This window comes from Tenrec ecaudatus, chromosome 10 (assembly GCF_050624435.1).
Source record: "Tenrec ecaudatus isolate mTenEca1 chromosome 10, mTenEca1.hap1, whole genome shotgun sequence".
NCBI classification, from domain to species: domain Eukaryota; kingdom Metazoa; phylum Chordata; class Mammalia; order Afrosoricida; family Tenrecidae; genus Tenrec; species Tenrec ecaudatus.
The window spans coordinates 145,016,056-145,032,722 of record NC_134539.1 but is presented as its reverse complement, the minus strand read 5'-3'; the positions used below and the strand labels follow the sequence as shown (position 1 = coordinate 145,032,722).

The 16,667-nt window shown below is 52.5% G+C and overlaps 1 protein-coding gene across 1 annotated transcript in view; it reads left to right on the top strand.

The window, feature by feature from the left end:
- PRKCA (protein kinase C alpha) overlaps nt 1–16,667 on the top strand; it is a 390,496-nt gene that overhangs the window by 353,766 nt on the left and 20,063 nt on the right. The window contains exon 14 of the mRNA XM_075562118.1: nt 13,522–13,602. Coding sequence (XP_075418233.1) covers nt 13,522–13,602 — 81 coding nt within the window. The remainder of the gene's footprint in view (nt 1–13,521; nt 13,603–16,667) is intronic.

Below are 16,667 nucleotides of genomic sequence, written 5' to 3'. Positions count from 1 at the left end.
CCCCTGCCCTATGAGGCTCACCCTCGCCCAGAGGCGGCACCCCCTCACCCCCACAAGGTAGCCGAAACCACAGGTCCCAAGGCCCCTGAGATGAGAAAAACGAAGCCCAACTGCTCTGGGAAACCAAACCCACACTCCGTCCTTCATGTTTTCTTGCGTGGTTCCCTTGGACTCGCTCAGGAACTTGGCACCTGAACCTCTGGAGCAAATGCAGCGTCCAAGAGAGCAGGTTTCTGAACGTGCTCAAAGGTCAAAACAATCCTGTCCCCTGTGTAAATATTCCTGTCAGGCAGGGCCAAAATAATTATCTCAGATGGCATTTCCTTTAATAAGCAAAGCAGAGGCTTAAATATTTATGGCTATTTGTTCAGAGACCTTGAAATCGATTGTCACTAGCAGCTCCTGGCCACAGGAAGGGGAGCCGAGGTGGAGAATGTCACCAACAAACGATGTGGCGCCGAGGGGGCGTCCAGGAAAGAAAGGCCCTTGTCCTCCCCCAGTGGCCCCTGGAGCCAACACACAGGGGGATCTGAACTTTGAAATAAAAAAATAACACACAAATTTATTTTTAACATTTCAGAGACATGTGAGAGTCTTTGAGAAGGTGGTCAGGAGCTTTGTGGTGGGTTGAGTTTTGACACCCCCTACCCCCCTAACAGGAGTTGTAAATCTTAACCTCTACGTTGGGGGGGGGGGGTGGTAGCACCGTGAGTTAAGCCCGGGGCTCCTTACCAGAAGGTGGGGGCGTGAACTCCCCTCTGGGAGCAGAAAGCCTTCCAGACTCTGAAACGCCAGGGAGCAGCGCCGCCCTGTCCGGTAGGGTACCTTCGAGCCAGAATGGGCTGGACAGCTGTGAGTCGGGTTAGGATGTAATCTCACCTGGAATCGGACTTTCTTTGACATGTTAATGAGGCCACATCAGTGTAGCGCAGTCTGAAGCTGGTCTTACTTGAGATCTAAAAGGAGCGAGACGTCTACTCGGGGAAGACGCATGTCCCGGTGGCCACCAAGGAATTGAAAGCAAGAAGCTTAGAGAGACAAGTGTATCTCCCAAGATGCATGGAGAGAGCCTTCCCTCCCCTAGAGCCGGTGCCCTGAATTCCACCAGTGGTTGCCCATTGGGCTGCTAACTAGCTAGAAGGTCAGCAGTTCAAAACCACCAACTTCTCTGAGGGAGAAAGATGAGGCTTTCTATTCCCATAAAGAGTTAAACTCTCAGGAACCCGCAGGGGCAGTTCTACCCTGTCCTGTAATAGAAGGTCACTCATGTTGAGTCAAAATCAACTCGATGGCAGTGAGTCGTTGGTTGTCTTTGTTTTTGTTTAACAGTTTTATTGTCCCTTCTTCCCCATATCATATAATCCAGGAGCTCAGTCATATCAAGAGGAGCTGTACCCTCATCACCACAATAGAGTTTAGAACATCCTCTTTTTTCTTGTCCTTACTGTTATTGGTGTAATTATATATTTTTAACTTTAGCAAAAATATACACAACGAAACATTCTCCAACTCAACAGCTTCTACAGGTATAACCAGTGCCATCGATTATACTCTGTGTTATTCAGCCATGGCTGATAACCCTTTCCAAATCACCCCACCCCATTGGCATCCACGCAGTGCCCCTCAGTAGCAAATCCTCCTTTACCCAGGGGTCCATTGGCCAACTTTGCTTTCTTTCTTTCTCCTAGTACATTTCTAGAAGTAAAATTCACACGCCAAGCACTTCCATAGTTAAGTCGCTCTTAAACAGAGTTGCGTCTACATCATCACAATCGGTTCTAGGGCTCCCTGCCTCATCCCACATTCATTGTCTGCACCCCAATTCCCCTCACCCTCCCCACCCTCATTAAGCCACTGCTTCAGTTATTGTCTTTACATATCCACTCCTTCTGTGCCTCATAAACTAGGAAACCGATCAGAAACAATAAAGCACAGAACAGAAAGAAGAAAGAAAAGGCCACCAACAATATTTAGAAAGCCAGAGGAGAACTTTCTGTCGTGTAACAAGGGTGAAATATTCAAGCCTGGCGCAAATTCAGGTTGGGTCAAGAGGGAGGTCAACTAGCCAAAGGTCATATTATACCGCTGTTCGATCCACCCATAAGCAAGTTTACAATAATCTCTGAGAGTAAAGCTGTTTGAGTTGGCCTAGTCTGACTAGATCCTCTGCAGATGGGGTTTGGGTTCCCACCGTCCTCCATAGCCTTCTGCTATGTTAGGTGTTTACAATTTTAGCTCTGATTCTTTTCCCTTCGTCATATTTGGATTTTGTTATTGTCATCTTTGGATCATGCAGGCTGGTGTGCTTCTTCCATGTGGCACCTCACTTGGATGGTTGCTTGTCTGAAGACAGGCTTTAAGAGCCGGGCACCATCTGCTTTCTTCACCACACTTGACTGATCTTCAGTGATCTCGTCATGATGGCGAGGCTGGAGCAGGGCCTTGCTGGCAGTGGGTTTTGAGCCTCTGAAACTGTGAGGAAGTAAGGGCTGTCCCCCAGTGCCACCCCCGTGTGGGAATTCTGCGACAGCAGCTCCTGCCCGGGATACTAAGTCAGGATCCAGGGCCCTGTCAGAGTTCTAATCACAACTCAAGTCTCTCCTGGTGACCGAGATGCTGACTCCTGCATGGGAGGGAAGGACAGAGACAGCAGCCTGGCTGGTGGTGCTATCTGGTCAGCGTTGCATTGCCGGCCGCAGCGTCAGCAGTTCAATCCCACCAACCACGCTGTGGATGGGGTCACTGTGAGTCAGAATCTACTCAGTGGCAGTGGGTCTGGCTGGTCTGGTGTGCATGTGCACCCCCTGCAGGAGGGAGAGCAAAGGTCATTAAGATGCCCCCAGCTCAGCCTCCCTCGCTGTGGGTTTCCAAAACTGTAGCAGTCTCTGAGAACAGAAAGCCTCCTCTTTGCCCTGCAGAGCAGCTGGTGGTTTTGAACTGCTGCTCTTGTTTGTAGCAGTCCAGCGCGTAATCCACTGCACCACCAGGGATCCATCTGTTTCAGGGATCCACTCAGACCTACATGGGGTCACTGTGACTCAGAGCCAGTCAGACCTTGGCGGAAGAGCTCTGGCACTGTTGCCCGAGTCCATTTGTGGGGCACGGCAACTCCTTGGGGAGAGCCCAGTGGAAGCGCGCCATCAATTGCCCAGGTCTTAAGACAGAGGTTCTCAACCTGCCTAATGCCACGACCCTTTCATGCAGTTTCTCCTGTTCCTCCCCCAACCATAACATCATTTCTGTTGCTCCTTCAGCACTGTGATTTTGCTACTGTTATGAATCGGGTAACCCCTGTGAAAGGGTCATTCGACCCCCAAAGGGGTCGCAACCCACAGGATGAGAACTGCTGTCTTAAGGAATCCCACTGGCTCAGGGCTGACACCTTGAGCTGCTAACCCCAAAACCAGCAGTTCAAACTCACCGGCTGCTCTGTAAAGCATGATGAGGCTCTCTGCGCCCTTAAAGATTTGCTGTCTCGCTAAACTCTAAGGACCAGTTCCACCCTGCCCCGTGGGGTCTCTCTGAGTCAGAGTAGCAGGGAGTTTGGCTTGGGGGCCAGCTGCTTGGGAGCCGACGCCACATCTTTCTTGGGAGGAACCCCTGGTGGGTAAGCAGCACCCTCCTGTCACTTAGCAGTCTACCAAGCACTTCACTGCGGTTGCACCACCAGGTGGGAACTCAGGTGGGAACTCTGCAGCCCAGATATTTGCGGCAGGAGTCCCAAGGCTGTTCCTGACGGCAAGCCACAAGACGCAGAGGGCAGGGTGGAAGGCCGTGGACCGATGGACCGGGTCTGGGGAGCTGAGTGTCTCAGAGTCCACGAAACTCAGTCCCTAGCACCACCACCAGGTTGGGTGCCCCTAAGGCCGTCCCTGGCTCTGGGTGAGGGTGGGGAGGCACAGGGAGGAGGGAAGGTGGTAAGGGAGAAAATGAGCCGGCAGCACCCTGGCAGCAGTCAGGCAGTAAATTAGCCCTCGCCAGACTGAAAAGAAGGGGGAGACGGTGCAGAGTGGGGGAGGGGTGCTCATCAAACCTAGGACAAGCCCGCAGAGATGGGCTGCCAGCCCCCCCAGCCCGAGCGGGCAGCAGGACAGAAGGACCGCTTTATTAGAGAATGAAGCAATAAACCCAGTCGGCATTTTTTTTTTTCCAATCAAAGGCCAATTTCCCTCCGTGACGGGTCACGGCTCAGCAGGCCCGGATTGAGAGAGAAAATCAAGCAGACGCAGTCGCTGGAGAATATGTAAAAAGCTAAGGCCTGGCTGCCCTTTAGGCGGTCTGCCTCCCATGGTGCAGCTCTGCGAGGTTTTCCAGGGAACAAAATCAAACTCACGGCCATCGAGTCAATGCCGACGCACAGCCAGCCACCCTGTAGGACGGGGCAGAACCGCCCTCGTGGGTTTCTGAGACTGGCACCCTACGGGAGCAGAAGGCCTCGTCCTTCTGCAGAGCAGCTGTTGGTTTTGAGCTGCTGACCTTGTGGCTAGCAGCCCAACCGTGACCTGTTATGCCACTAGGGGTCACCGAGTGGGCCACATCCCGGCGTGGCTTCTACCTTCTGCCCGCGTATCTCCAATTCTCCCAGCGTCAGTCCTGGAGCGTTTAGCCTTCCGTACCTAACCTTGCTGAGTGTGGTGGTCATTTGCCCCAGTCTAGGCCCCCAGGTGATGGATCAAGTCTCCCTTTTAGGACCCCGAGGCTCCAGGAGCGGCGTGATCCTGCCCCAGATGAGGGAGTGGAGATCTCCGCTGTACCCGGGATCCCGGGACGCAGGACCCCAACTAGGCACCAAACCCGCTGCCACTGAGTAGATTCCAACTCACGGCGACACTGTAGGACAGAGTACACCTGCCCCCACGGGGTGTCCAAGGCTGCCACACCGGCTGACCTCTCAGCTGCCAAGCAAAAGGCTGGCCACTCAATCCTCCCCTCAGTGTTGCCTACAAAGAAAGATCTGGCGACCTATTTCCAAAAGGTCAGCACCCCAAGAACCCTGAGCCTCGTGAGTTCAACCAGCCAACAGAGGGAAGGCCTGGCACCCGGGGATACCTATGGTGCCAGCGTGGCCTTGGTCACAGTTGTCCTGGTGATGCCAGCAGCTGTACCCTCACATAGCTGTCCTCAAGCTGCTCCAGGCCCGGCCTGACAGTGGTCTGGAAGCTGCTGAAGGCCCACCCTCTCTGGGCGACCTTTGAGTGAGTTGGCCTGGCCCCGGGGTGGCAGGGTGGGTGGCCTTGGAACCACGGTGGGTGAGAAGGGGGAAGCTGCCCCCTCGCCCTTTCCTGCCTTGGGCCCCGTGCCCGTGCTAAAAGAAAGCGCATTCAGCTCTCAGTTTCCCAAGACAGGCAGCCATTTGTAACGTCCTGACAGTCCCCAGCAGTTGGCTCATAGAAGCTCAATAATAATGTTCATAATGACAAGCAGCGGTAAAACAGAATGACAGTGGCCCTGTCGGGGGTCTGCTTGTGAAGCTACAGCCAGCCTCCCAGTGCTGCAGGGAAGCAGGCCAGCCTCCCACCAAACCCCCTCCTCTTCTCTGTGTCTCTCCATTTACCAAAAGCCAGACTGCCTTCCTGCCTCTGGTCTGGGGCTTTGGGTAGCAGGCAGCTCCAGGGCTTGGCTGCAAGCCTGTGCGGTGCCGGGGGATGGGGAGTGGAGTTGGGGGGGGGGGTAACTCATCCTCCATCCCTCAGTATGAGTCTGATCCTCAGCCTGAAGCTGGCCCCCTATGCCAGTGAGCACCCCCGCCAAGGAGGAGCCCAGCTCTGTCTGTCCAAGAGACATCAAATCATAATCAAAAAGCCGTTTGCAGCACATTTTTAAAGACTTGGGGTTTTTTTTGTTTGTTTGTTTTGCTTTTAAAAGAATAAATGCAATGAATTGAAAAGATACCTGTTTCTGGTACAAACAGGCAAGGTATGTGAAGGATGGGGCTTCGTGTCCATCCAGAGCTGCTTCATAAGAAAGACCTGACCATGGACTTCCCAAACGCCCCCCCCCCCCCCAAGGAGCCCAGTCCTGCCCTGACACACACAGGGTCCCCGGGAGCTGGAGCTGATGTATGCAGCTGCGATCTCTGTGTCACTACATTTTCAGTCATTAGTGAGATAGGTTGTTTTCTTCCTGTCCCCTCAGTCCACAAGATCCCACGTGTATTTGACACATAGAGCACCTTGGTGTGGCTGAGTCCCATTTCAGAGGTTCAAAGCCACAGCTGGCTAGCGGCTACTGGGTCGGGCAGTGCAGGTCTGGTCGGCTAGAAAGGGCTGGGGGAAACACTCCGTTGGAATCATGCCTACCTACGTGCTTACCTCTGCGTGGGGCTCCCCAGCACCCATCCCCTTTTGCAGTACGCTTTTGGAGTATTGTAGTGACTCATTCTAGCAGCCGGGCACCGAAGGAAAAGCAAGCCATTTTCTAAAAGTGGATTCGCAGCATTGAGGTCTTTTAGATCGACGGGCCTTTGCTTTTCATTTAGAGCAGTGTTTCCCACAGTGGGCGCAGGCAGGCACCCACACTTTATCCTGGATTACAGGCAATGGAATCAACATTTTCAATTGCCACGGGCCGGCGCGGCATAATTTTTTAATTAAAACCGGCAGCGGCAGGCTCACATGTTTGGGAACCTTCATCTAGCGGGTGAGTCCGGGTGAGATTGTGAACTCACTCAGGAAGAACTTCTCCAGCAGGATCTGACAGCACACCCTGTTGCCACAGTTAAAGACCCACGTTTGGAGAGGCTCTGGGAGTAGGTGAGCCACTGGACAGATAAGGTCGTCGATGGGAAAAGCCAGCCCCTGGCACCTGGCACTCTGCACCTTGCTCTGACTCCTGGGTCTCTATGAGTCGGAATCAGCTTGTTGGCACTTCCTGCTGACATACTCAAGCAGAGCAAGGAAGAGAGAGAGACCCCAGCCCCCGCCCTGGCCAGGTTGCTGTGACTTGTAGGCTTTGCGAATCCCTCTGGGCAGAGATTTGGGGCTCCTCCTTCAGACCCCACCGACGGGCACAGAGTGTAGATGGTGCACAGCAGGTGCCCAGCAAGACTGCTTTCACTCCTCCCCAGGGGACGTTTCCCTGCAGAGACACTTTATGGAAACACTGGGTGTCAGAGATTTGCTTCTGTGTGGCCACCATCGCTAGCTGCCAAGTCAGCCTCCCCCACTGTAAGACCCCCCGCCCCAAGATCTCAGTGGTTATCGCAACAAACATGTCCTTGTTGTCACAGTCGGTTATGGGTCGGAAAGCGTGACTCCACTGCACAGCTGTGCCTTCTGGGAACCCCAGCCTCCAAACCACAATGGCAAGAGGCTCACGAGCTTTAACTACCTCGACCCGGAAGCGATACTGTCCCACTGGTCGGCGGGCCCCGTCCCAGGGGCAAAGGAGACTGGGAAATACCGGACAAGCACAAGGGCTGTTGGCGCAGGGCACCCATCAGACCGTGGGGTACGTCCTTGGATCCTAATTAATTTTCTAACGGGCCGGCTCAGAGCCTCTTCCTTCCAGCTCTTCCCCTCTTCCCAAAGACTCGTTTTTAAATTGCGTTGCTAGGGCAGGTCTGCCCCCGCCATTAGCATGGGTTTTGTACCGCTGGAGCTCAAGTGGAATTGCCAGCTCCACTGCCGGGAGAGAACAATGGCTTTCAGGATTTCGCTGCAAGCTTCAGCCGGATTCTTTGCCTGGGCGCAGGTTAAGCATGTGCTAAATGGAGGATGGATAAAGCAAAGGTTAGACATCGTCTCTAAGCTCAAGATTTATCTTTGTTGCTTTGAGATGAGATTCTAGTCCACCGGACACATCTTTAGAGAAATGTGCAGTGGCATTGTATCAGGGGTCCACGGAGGGTCTGCCTGCGCAGCAGCTGAGGTTGTCATTTAACCCGTTCTGCATCAATGGGTCACACCTTCACGCCGAGGGCACATTCTCAATAGTTCCTATCTGGATATCGAGGTTCCTCGGCTCTAGTTTCCCTGTCCCTTCCCACCCCACCCCTTCCTTTTGGTCTTTGCTTTAAAGTCTTGTTGACCGGTTGGGCGCATCCAGGTGGGTTTGAAGTGGCGCAGGACTTAGCAGGCGATCTCCATGATTCATGAAGGCGGTTTGTTATTCGGCCACTGTGTGCTCAGCTGTTCGTTTCTGTTCAAGTTTGGAAGACGGGCTGAAGGCTTTGGGAGACCTTCAGTGTCAACCAGTCAAGATAGTATGATCAACCACCTCTTGATGTTTTGACTCGGGCACTGCCAACGGGGCCACAGTTTAATTGAGATACCTCACTGCCATCGGGTCCATTCTGACGCGTGGTAGTCCTATAGGACAGGGAAGAACTGCCCCATGGGCTTCTGAGACTGTAACTCTTTTTTAAGAAGAGAAAGTCTTGTCTTTCTCTCTCAGAGCAACTGGTAGTTTCGAACTGCTGACCTTGTGGTTAGCGGCCCAACTCACCACCCACGACGCCACCAGAGAGGCACTCCGGAATGGACGGTACAAACCAGATCTTCTTAACTTGTTAGTGTTTGCTATTGTGCTTGAGCTGGATTCCTTAGAGAAGCATTTTGATTGGTAACCATCAAGTTAAAATATTTTCATTTTTACCACCTGTGGGTTTCTTCTTCAACATTATTCCTAACCAACAGCGTTTTCTCCTCTGCACGTGTTTGCCTGGGAGATGGCTCGTTTCCCGTCAGACATCACAGAGGCTGTCTTTGATTTTGCAATGTGGGCACAGCTCGGCAAACCCCTCCTTGGAGATGAGTCATCATTGTGTTTGTGGAACTCGGCCACTTTGTCCTAGAGCAGCGGTTCTCAACCGGTGGGTCTCGACCCCTTTGGGGGTCAAATGACCCTTTCACGGGGGTCGCCTGGGACCATTGGAAAACACAGATTTCCAGTGGTCTTAGGAACCGAGACACCACTCTTCTGTCCATCTCCAGGCAGGTCCGTCCACATACAGATATGCCCACCTACGAGTACCCGGTGTGAAGACTGTACCTATGCTACACCGTGCTTCAAGACAAGATTACTTTTGTTTGTCATTAGAAATAAATATTTCATAAATATAATGACATATTGTTTTGTGATGAATCACTATGCTTTAATTATGTTCAACTTGTAACAATGAAAATACATCCTGCATATCAGATATTTACATGGCGATTCATCACAGTAGCAAAATGACAGTGATGAAGTAGCAATGAAAATAATGTTATGGTTGGGGGTCACCACCACATGAGGAACTGTATGGAAAGGTTGCAGCCCGAGGAAGATTGAGAACCACTGGTTTAGACTCTTCATTTTTACCGCCCCAAGCGAAAACATGAGCTCTTGTGACACTTTATGGGGGACAGTTAGGCTCATTCATCTTTTGAGACACGTTTGTTTCAGAATGTTTGGTTTTCAGTGAGAGTTTACACAGCAAATGAGGTTTGTGATGGATGGTTTCACCACAAATGGCCCCGTGACATTAGCTAACGTTTCTCCCCAGTGTACTCTATTCACTTTAATTGTGTTCTGGTTCTGGTCTGGTCTGTTGCCTCTGTGCCAGTTTTCTGCCTGTTTCTCTTCTTCTCTTGGTTTTGGAGTCACCATGGCCTTTGATCCCCCAGAGATGGATTTATAATGGAGCTCCTTACTCACAGGGGCGAGCCTTGATTTTGTGGGCCCGTCTTTTTTTTTTTGTTCAAAGGCGAAATGGGGGGTGGGGGTCCAGTTCAAAATATAAAGAGTGTCTCAGGGTGATAGTCTCAAGCAGTCTTCTGCTCTCTGATCCAGGAAGTCAGGGTCCATCGATTGGGGCATTGATCTGAAGGATCAGCACCGATAGCTAACCATCACCTAGTTCTTTCTGGTCTCAGAGTAGATGAAGTGGGCCTTGTCCACAAGTTTCTTCCCTTGGATTTTGGTTCGATTCAAGTCAGATTTCCCACAAAAATTAAGGAAAGGAATTTACCATTCTATTCCATAGTCATCCTTAATGTATACACATAGCCTGCTAGGGTTTTCGGATCAAGTCCAGTTACATGCATGATCCACCCCCCCTCCCAACCTTTCTGGATGAACAGAGCTGTCCGTGGACAGAATGAATGCTCCATTCTAAGGAATGAGCATATTTTATTCTGGTTGGCACCGCTTCCACCGTTTTAGGTGCAGGAACTAGAGAGTGCCCCTAGAGAAAGGATTTGCACACTCCTTCGCCCACTCATTCACGTGTCCTTTCCTCCGAGTAGTCATTGCACCCTAAACAAGTCGGTGGGGACTACGACATTTTCTTTAATACGAGTTCCCGCACCTGGTGCCATTGACTTGATTCCAAAGCACAGCGACCCTGTAAAATTAAAACTGCCCAATAGGTTCCCACACCTGTGAATTTTTATGGACGCCATCCATTGCGTCTTTCTCCTGCGGAGCAGCTGTGGGGTCAGACCGCCCCCTGTACCTTAGCAGTGGAGCATATAAGCCACGGCTCCACCAGAGCTTCTCTGTGGTGCGATGCTAAAAGTAGAGTCACAGGAAAGGCTCCCTTTAAACTCGTGTCCTGATCCTGTTACCTTTCGGTGTGCCATGGTTTTGTTGGTTTGTTGTAACTCGGCAAGTACTTGTAGGTGGGAAAGCATTTTAGTCATTCTCTGTTGACATGGCACAGCAGTTCTGCTCTCTGTTCTACCGTAGAAACAAAGCAACCCCCCCTGAAACTGTTGCCCACTAATTGTAGCTGGTCAGTGGTCAGCTGACTCCCAGGTAGGTGAGCGAGCCCAACCAAGGTCAGCAGAGCCCTCCTGGCTGACCACCTGACCAAGGTAAAGACTCAACAGCTATCCTCAAATGAAGAGCTCCTTCTGCTTAAGTTAGAGCCATGGGTTTAATGCTCTAACTGTATGGGAGACTCTGGTGGGAGGTGCCAGGCCCAGAATCCAGTCTCAGCGATTCCCTTCCATAACCACGTGGCAGCCAGGGTATTCTCACACGTTAGACAATGCCATCCCAACGCTCTACCCCTACTGCCACTCAGTCATGTCTGACTCCTCACGACCCTCTAGGGCAGGGAAGAATTGCCCCCTAGGCTTTCCAAGGCTGTCCATCTTTTCAGAAGCAGTTACGTGCTGCCCGTGAGTTTGAACTGGCCACCTTTCTGTTAGCAGCTCAATACTCAACCCCCTGTGCCAGCAGGGCTCCTGCACGCACTATGCCCGTTCCAAAGGGCAGGTTCAAAAGTGGGACACGGGCAGGCAGCTTCTCACCTTTCCTTGCCTCAGTTTCTACTTCTGGAAAATAATTATAGTGTCTGCATTTATATATGTGACTGTGAGGGGGCTTAAAAAATGGAAGCATTCCATTATCTTTTCATTATTTTTCACAAATGGTTTGAAGCCCCTTCGAGCGTGTGTGTGTGTGTGTGTGTACACACATGTGCACGTATATACATAATCATACACACAGTTAACTAGTGCTGGAGACCCCGATGAAGCTGGCAGAGGATAGTGGTCTTAAGTGGTGCAGGCCTTTTGGGGGACGACTTGCCATTGTATCCGTGGTTATTGAACAGGGGGCTCTTTGGACCCTATCACTGCCCTGCCTGGGAACTGGGATCCCTCATCCCAAAGTACTAGCGTCAATCACCTCTTGGCACTAGATTGGGGACCGGCTTTGGGCTTTCTTTTTAATGCATTTCTTCATATGAGTCTCTAAGTGTTTTGTTTTTCTAAGGAAAGGACCTGTAGGAAAGAGCAGATGCCTGTTTACAAAGAAAGGCAAACCTCCTTGTAAGTCCCCGCGGTTACCGTTTTCTCATCAAGGGAGTGTATGCTGAGCTGCCGGATCCAAACGTGCTCCCTTGTTGCTGCCCACAGCCGGCCAAGTGGCAGGGGCTCGCACCCCACGGGGGATGCGTTTGAGGCCTGGAGACAGGCGGGCAGGCACGTGTCCCAGGAGTTCGCACCACACCATTCACAGGCCATACCTAGACCAGCGGTTCTCAACGTGGGTCACAACCCCTTTGGGAGTCGAACAACCCTTTCACAGGGGTCACCCAATTCATAATATTAGCAAAATGACAGTGATGAAGTAACAATGAAAATAAGTTTATGGTTGGGGGGTCACCACCACATGGGGAACTGTATGAAAGGGTCACGGCATGAGGAAGGCTGAGAACCACTGCCCTAGAACCTTCCAGAAGCAAATGTGGATGCCAAATGGCAGCAGGTTGAGCAGAGCATCTCCTAGTGCAAGGGGGCTTCAAGAGAGTCAGGGGGAGGCCATGATCGTTTTGTTCCATTTCCCCACGAACTTTTTGAACATCTCACCTCAATAGCATCAGGCACGCATGCAACCTCTCAGGAAGGGTAAGGAGCCAGTGTTTAATAAGCCAGGCCACACTGGCAAATGCCAGTCTTTCAGTATTCAGACTCTATGGGACCATGCCATTGCCCCTGCCCCCTAAATTCCTCAGAAAGCACCTCTCAGTAAAAAGAGCACATCCTAATGAGTCACCATACCATAGACCAGGGGTCCTGAAACTTCTTAAATAGAAGGCCAGTTCACTGTCCCTCAGACCTGTTGGAGGGCCAGGCCATAGTTTAAAACAACTATAAACAAATTGCTATGCACACTGAACATATCTTATTTTGAAGTAAAAAAACAAAAGGGGGGAAAACACCCAGCGGGCTGGATAAATGTCCTTGGCGGGCCGCATGTGGCCGTAGCTTGAGGACGCCTGCCTCAGACCCACCTGCCCAGCTAGCAAAACTGGCGGGAATCCCTTCTGCTCCCCCCCTCTCCAGACCACAGTTTAGTGGGTCCAGCTGTCCTTTTTCTACAATGGGTGGGTTTGAATTGAGATTCAAACAAGGTCCAAATATGGCATTTGATTATTGTACTTTCTATTTCTGTGTAAACATTTTGGAAATGTGTTTTTCCCCTGTCTTTTTACCTCCCCCCTCCTCTTCCTCCCCATCATCATCACCATCAGCAGCAGCAACCTAGTCTGACCATTTTAGTTATCCACCCCTCTCACTGAAGAGTGCAGGACACAAAGTCCCACCGTCCTCACAAGAACCTAGGGGTGGCCAGATGTTGTCTCCCCTACGTTGGACAGATCCGTCCCTGGAAAAGGCCATCACATGTGGCAGCGTAGAGGGGTAGGAAACAGGGGGAGGACCTCTGATGAGCTGGATGGACACAGTGGCTGCAGCAGTGGCCCAGACAGAAGGACATGCGGGAGGATGGAGCAGGGGCAGGCGGTGGTTCATTCTCCTGTACACAGTGTCTCTGTGAGTGGGAGCCGGCCGGGCAGCTCCGGTGCCGTCTCTCCATGACTTCTGCCATTTCCTAGACCACAGACTCCGCCTCCGGACCCAAGTGTCTGTCACCACAGAGGAAGAACCAGCTTCGGAGCAGTGACTCCTCGGGCGAGGTTTCTGGGCATGTCTCATTGTTGGTGCAGAACCCAAGGACAACTCTCCACGCGTGTGTCGATGCCCCCTTGCCTGATCACTCACTGCAACTCCTCTGTTTGTTTTCACACAGATCATCGCCTACCAGCCGTATGGGAAGTCGGTGGACTGGTGGGCATACGGCGTCCTATTATACGAAATGCTAGCTGGCCAGGTAACGTCTCACTTCACCTTTACGGTGGGCTGTCACTGTGCAACGTGGCTCCTTTCGCTCGGCTGGGGCAGTGGTAGCAGGCTCCGACACTCGGACTGTGGGAGATGCAAGTAGATGTGAATGCTAAGCGAAGAAGGAGAAAAGTAATAAAGTCAGAGAAGGGGATGGAAAGTGCTGGGGGAGGGTTGGCGTTGGAGGGAGGATGGCCAGCGCAGAGCTCATGTGGCAGGTGACACTGAGCCAAGACTGGAAGGGAGCCAGGGGATGGCCCGGTGGGCGCCTGGGGAAAGAGCATTCCAGGTCGAGGGAAGGACCAGGACAAAGGCCCTGGGGCGGGAACCTGCGAATCGCAGCACACCCTGAAGAACGCCATCCAGGCCACTGAGGGGGTACGCGGAAATGGTCGAGTCGCTGTCCGATCTGCTGGGCACATTCTCCGCACCACCACAAATATGGGACGTTTTAAAAAGGTGGGGGTGAGGGCTGGGGAAACACAAGCAAGCCTCCAGGGTGGCTGGAACAGAGGGAGCTAGTGGGGGGGCGTCCGAGAGGAATGGTCCTCGTCAGGCCACATCAGCGAGGAGGACGACCCCTCGGCTTTTACCCCAGGATGGGGAGCCTTCTCCCCAAGGCTTTCCAACAACCCCTACTCCCGCGTCTCAATTCTGACTTGTAGCAATCCCATCGGACTGCGTACAACTGCTCCCTGGGCTGTTTCCCAAGCTGTCCATCTTTAAGGAAGCACGTAGCCTCCTCTTTGTCCTGCAGAACAGCCAGTGGGTTTGAACAGCTGACCTTGCAGTTAGCCATCCGCCGCTTCACCCATCCACTGCCCCTCAAGCTGCTAACCACAAAGGGGGTGGTTCAAATGCACTAGATGGTCCGCAGGAACGAAGACAAGGCTATCCGATTCTACTGCTAGGAGGCGCCAGCAAGTCCGTTCGAACCCACAGTGACCCTGTGCACCCAGAGCGAAACACTGCCGGGCCCTGCGCCAACCCCACCATTATAACCAGGCAGCCCAGGCCTGCTTCCGTACCAAATGCTCTGAGGTGCCAGTCTGCAGGTGGCCACGGTTCCTCAGTGGTGTGAAGACTTGACTGGCACTTGAAGAGTGATTTCTTGTTTGTTTAGGGCTCCCCTAGGGGAGACATGGGGGTTATAAGCATGGTAGGCAGGCTCCATGGAGCCAGGGCCCAGGAGGGCACAGCTGGGGAGTCACGAGCCCCTGGAGTCATTTCCCCTGCTTTAGAATTTTGACAATGACATTTGACCCCGAACCATCTGCCTGCCCAGGAGCCAAGCTGTCCCCATGGACACAAAGAGCCAAGCTTCCCTTCTCCACCCCACTTGAGCGAGCAACTCCAGCGCACAAGGCCTGCTTTCATGGAGAAGCACATTTGCTTCCTCCGACAAATGGGAGGGTTGGGGGATACGTAGGATCTGATAACAAGGGCATTTACAAGACAGAAACTGAGTTGAGTTTATTGGCAAGCAGGATATTAGAGTTCCAGAGTGAGGCGCTGCTGCTGCTGCTGCTGCTGCTGCTGCTGCTGCTGCTGCTGCTGCTGCTTCTGCTTCAAAGCCCTCCTGCCTCCCTCTCTCCACCTTCCCTTAGGCGTTCCTGGGTAGTGCTCATGGTTAAGTGCTCAACTACCAAAGAAAAGGTTGTCAGTTCTATTCCAAGCAGAGGTGCCTGGAGAACGGCCTGGCCATCTACTGCCGAGAGATCAGCCAGTGAACAGCTGTGGCTCACAGTTCTGCGAAACCCATGGTGTCTCCATGAGTTGGCATTAACCTTGTGCCAATGGGTGGGTTGGTTGGTGGTTGACTGGATGATTGGTTGGTTGGTTGGTTGGTTGGTTGGTTGATGAGTGGGTGGTGAATTGGTTTGCTGGTTGGCTGGTCAGTGGGTTGGTGGTTGGATGTGTGTGGGGGTGGCTGACTGGGCTGGTTCATTGGTTGCTGGTCGATAGGTGGGTGAGTGAGTAGATGGTGGGTTGGTTCATTGGTTGGCCTTCCTTATGTGTCTTGTGCACACCAACCAATACCCAGAGTGGACTTGAAGAAAGTTTCCTTACCTTACTCTGCCCCCCACCCCCACCCAAGCAATGGACCTCGCGGCTCTCTACTTCTCAATGGCTCCGGAACACTGAGGCGTGTTGGCAGTATTTCCCAGCCTGCTTCTGAATGCCCCTTCACCTGGCTTCTAGGACCCCCCTGTGTGCGTTCACAATGTCTGCAGTGATGCTCTTCCCAAACAGCATCTGCAAGACACGCCATGTTCGGGACAGTGGTGGGAATGGAGGACGCCACCCTTCCCCTTCTCACTCCTCACAGCGCCTGCCACAAACACTTTCTTCTCATTCAGACGTCTCCTCTGGTTCCTCAATGCAAGTGTAGCCATCTTCCAGGGCAGACGCTCAGCCCAGGAAGGGTCACCCAGCCTCCAGGGGTGTGTATCTGCTATCCCTCCAAGCAGCAGGGGCAGAAAAGGAAGAGGAATCGCAAAGTTGTTGACCAGGTTGTGGCCAGAATCTGCCCTCATTCGTCACCAAGGGCTGAGGATGGACAGAAAAGGGAAAAACAGCTTGCTGCAATCTTCTTCTCCCTGGCTGTACTTATTGTCAGCTGCCAAGGGGGCAGTTAAGCCGAACAGAACAGCCAGGCTTCATGCAGTTCCTGGATGGCTTGATAAATACAATGACTTGATGACTTCACGACTCCGGGGTGTAAATAGTCTTTGAATGCGCAGGTTGCTGCTTGGAGGCCTGTGGGGGTGGGGGGTGGGTGTTGTTCACCACTGACGGGCCAGCCATCCCCTCTGGATGGCCCCTTTTGCGGGGCTTAATTATGCTCTGTCTCCTTCCTCCCCTGATGACTCTGTAATGGGCGCTTAATCCCAGCGCTTCGCCCATAATTGTCCTTGGATGCTCTTGTCACTCCTCTTGCAGGCCATCCGTCACCTGCAAATAACCCGCCCCAGGCCCAGGACCGCTTCCTGTGGATGGGATGCAGGACTCCTTTCCAAACATCTGAAACCTCCACCCTGCTTCAAACTCACA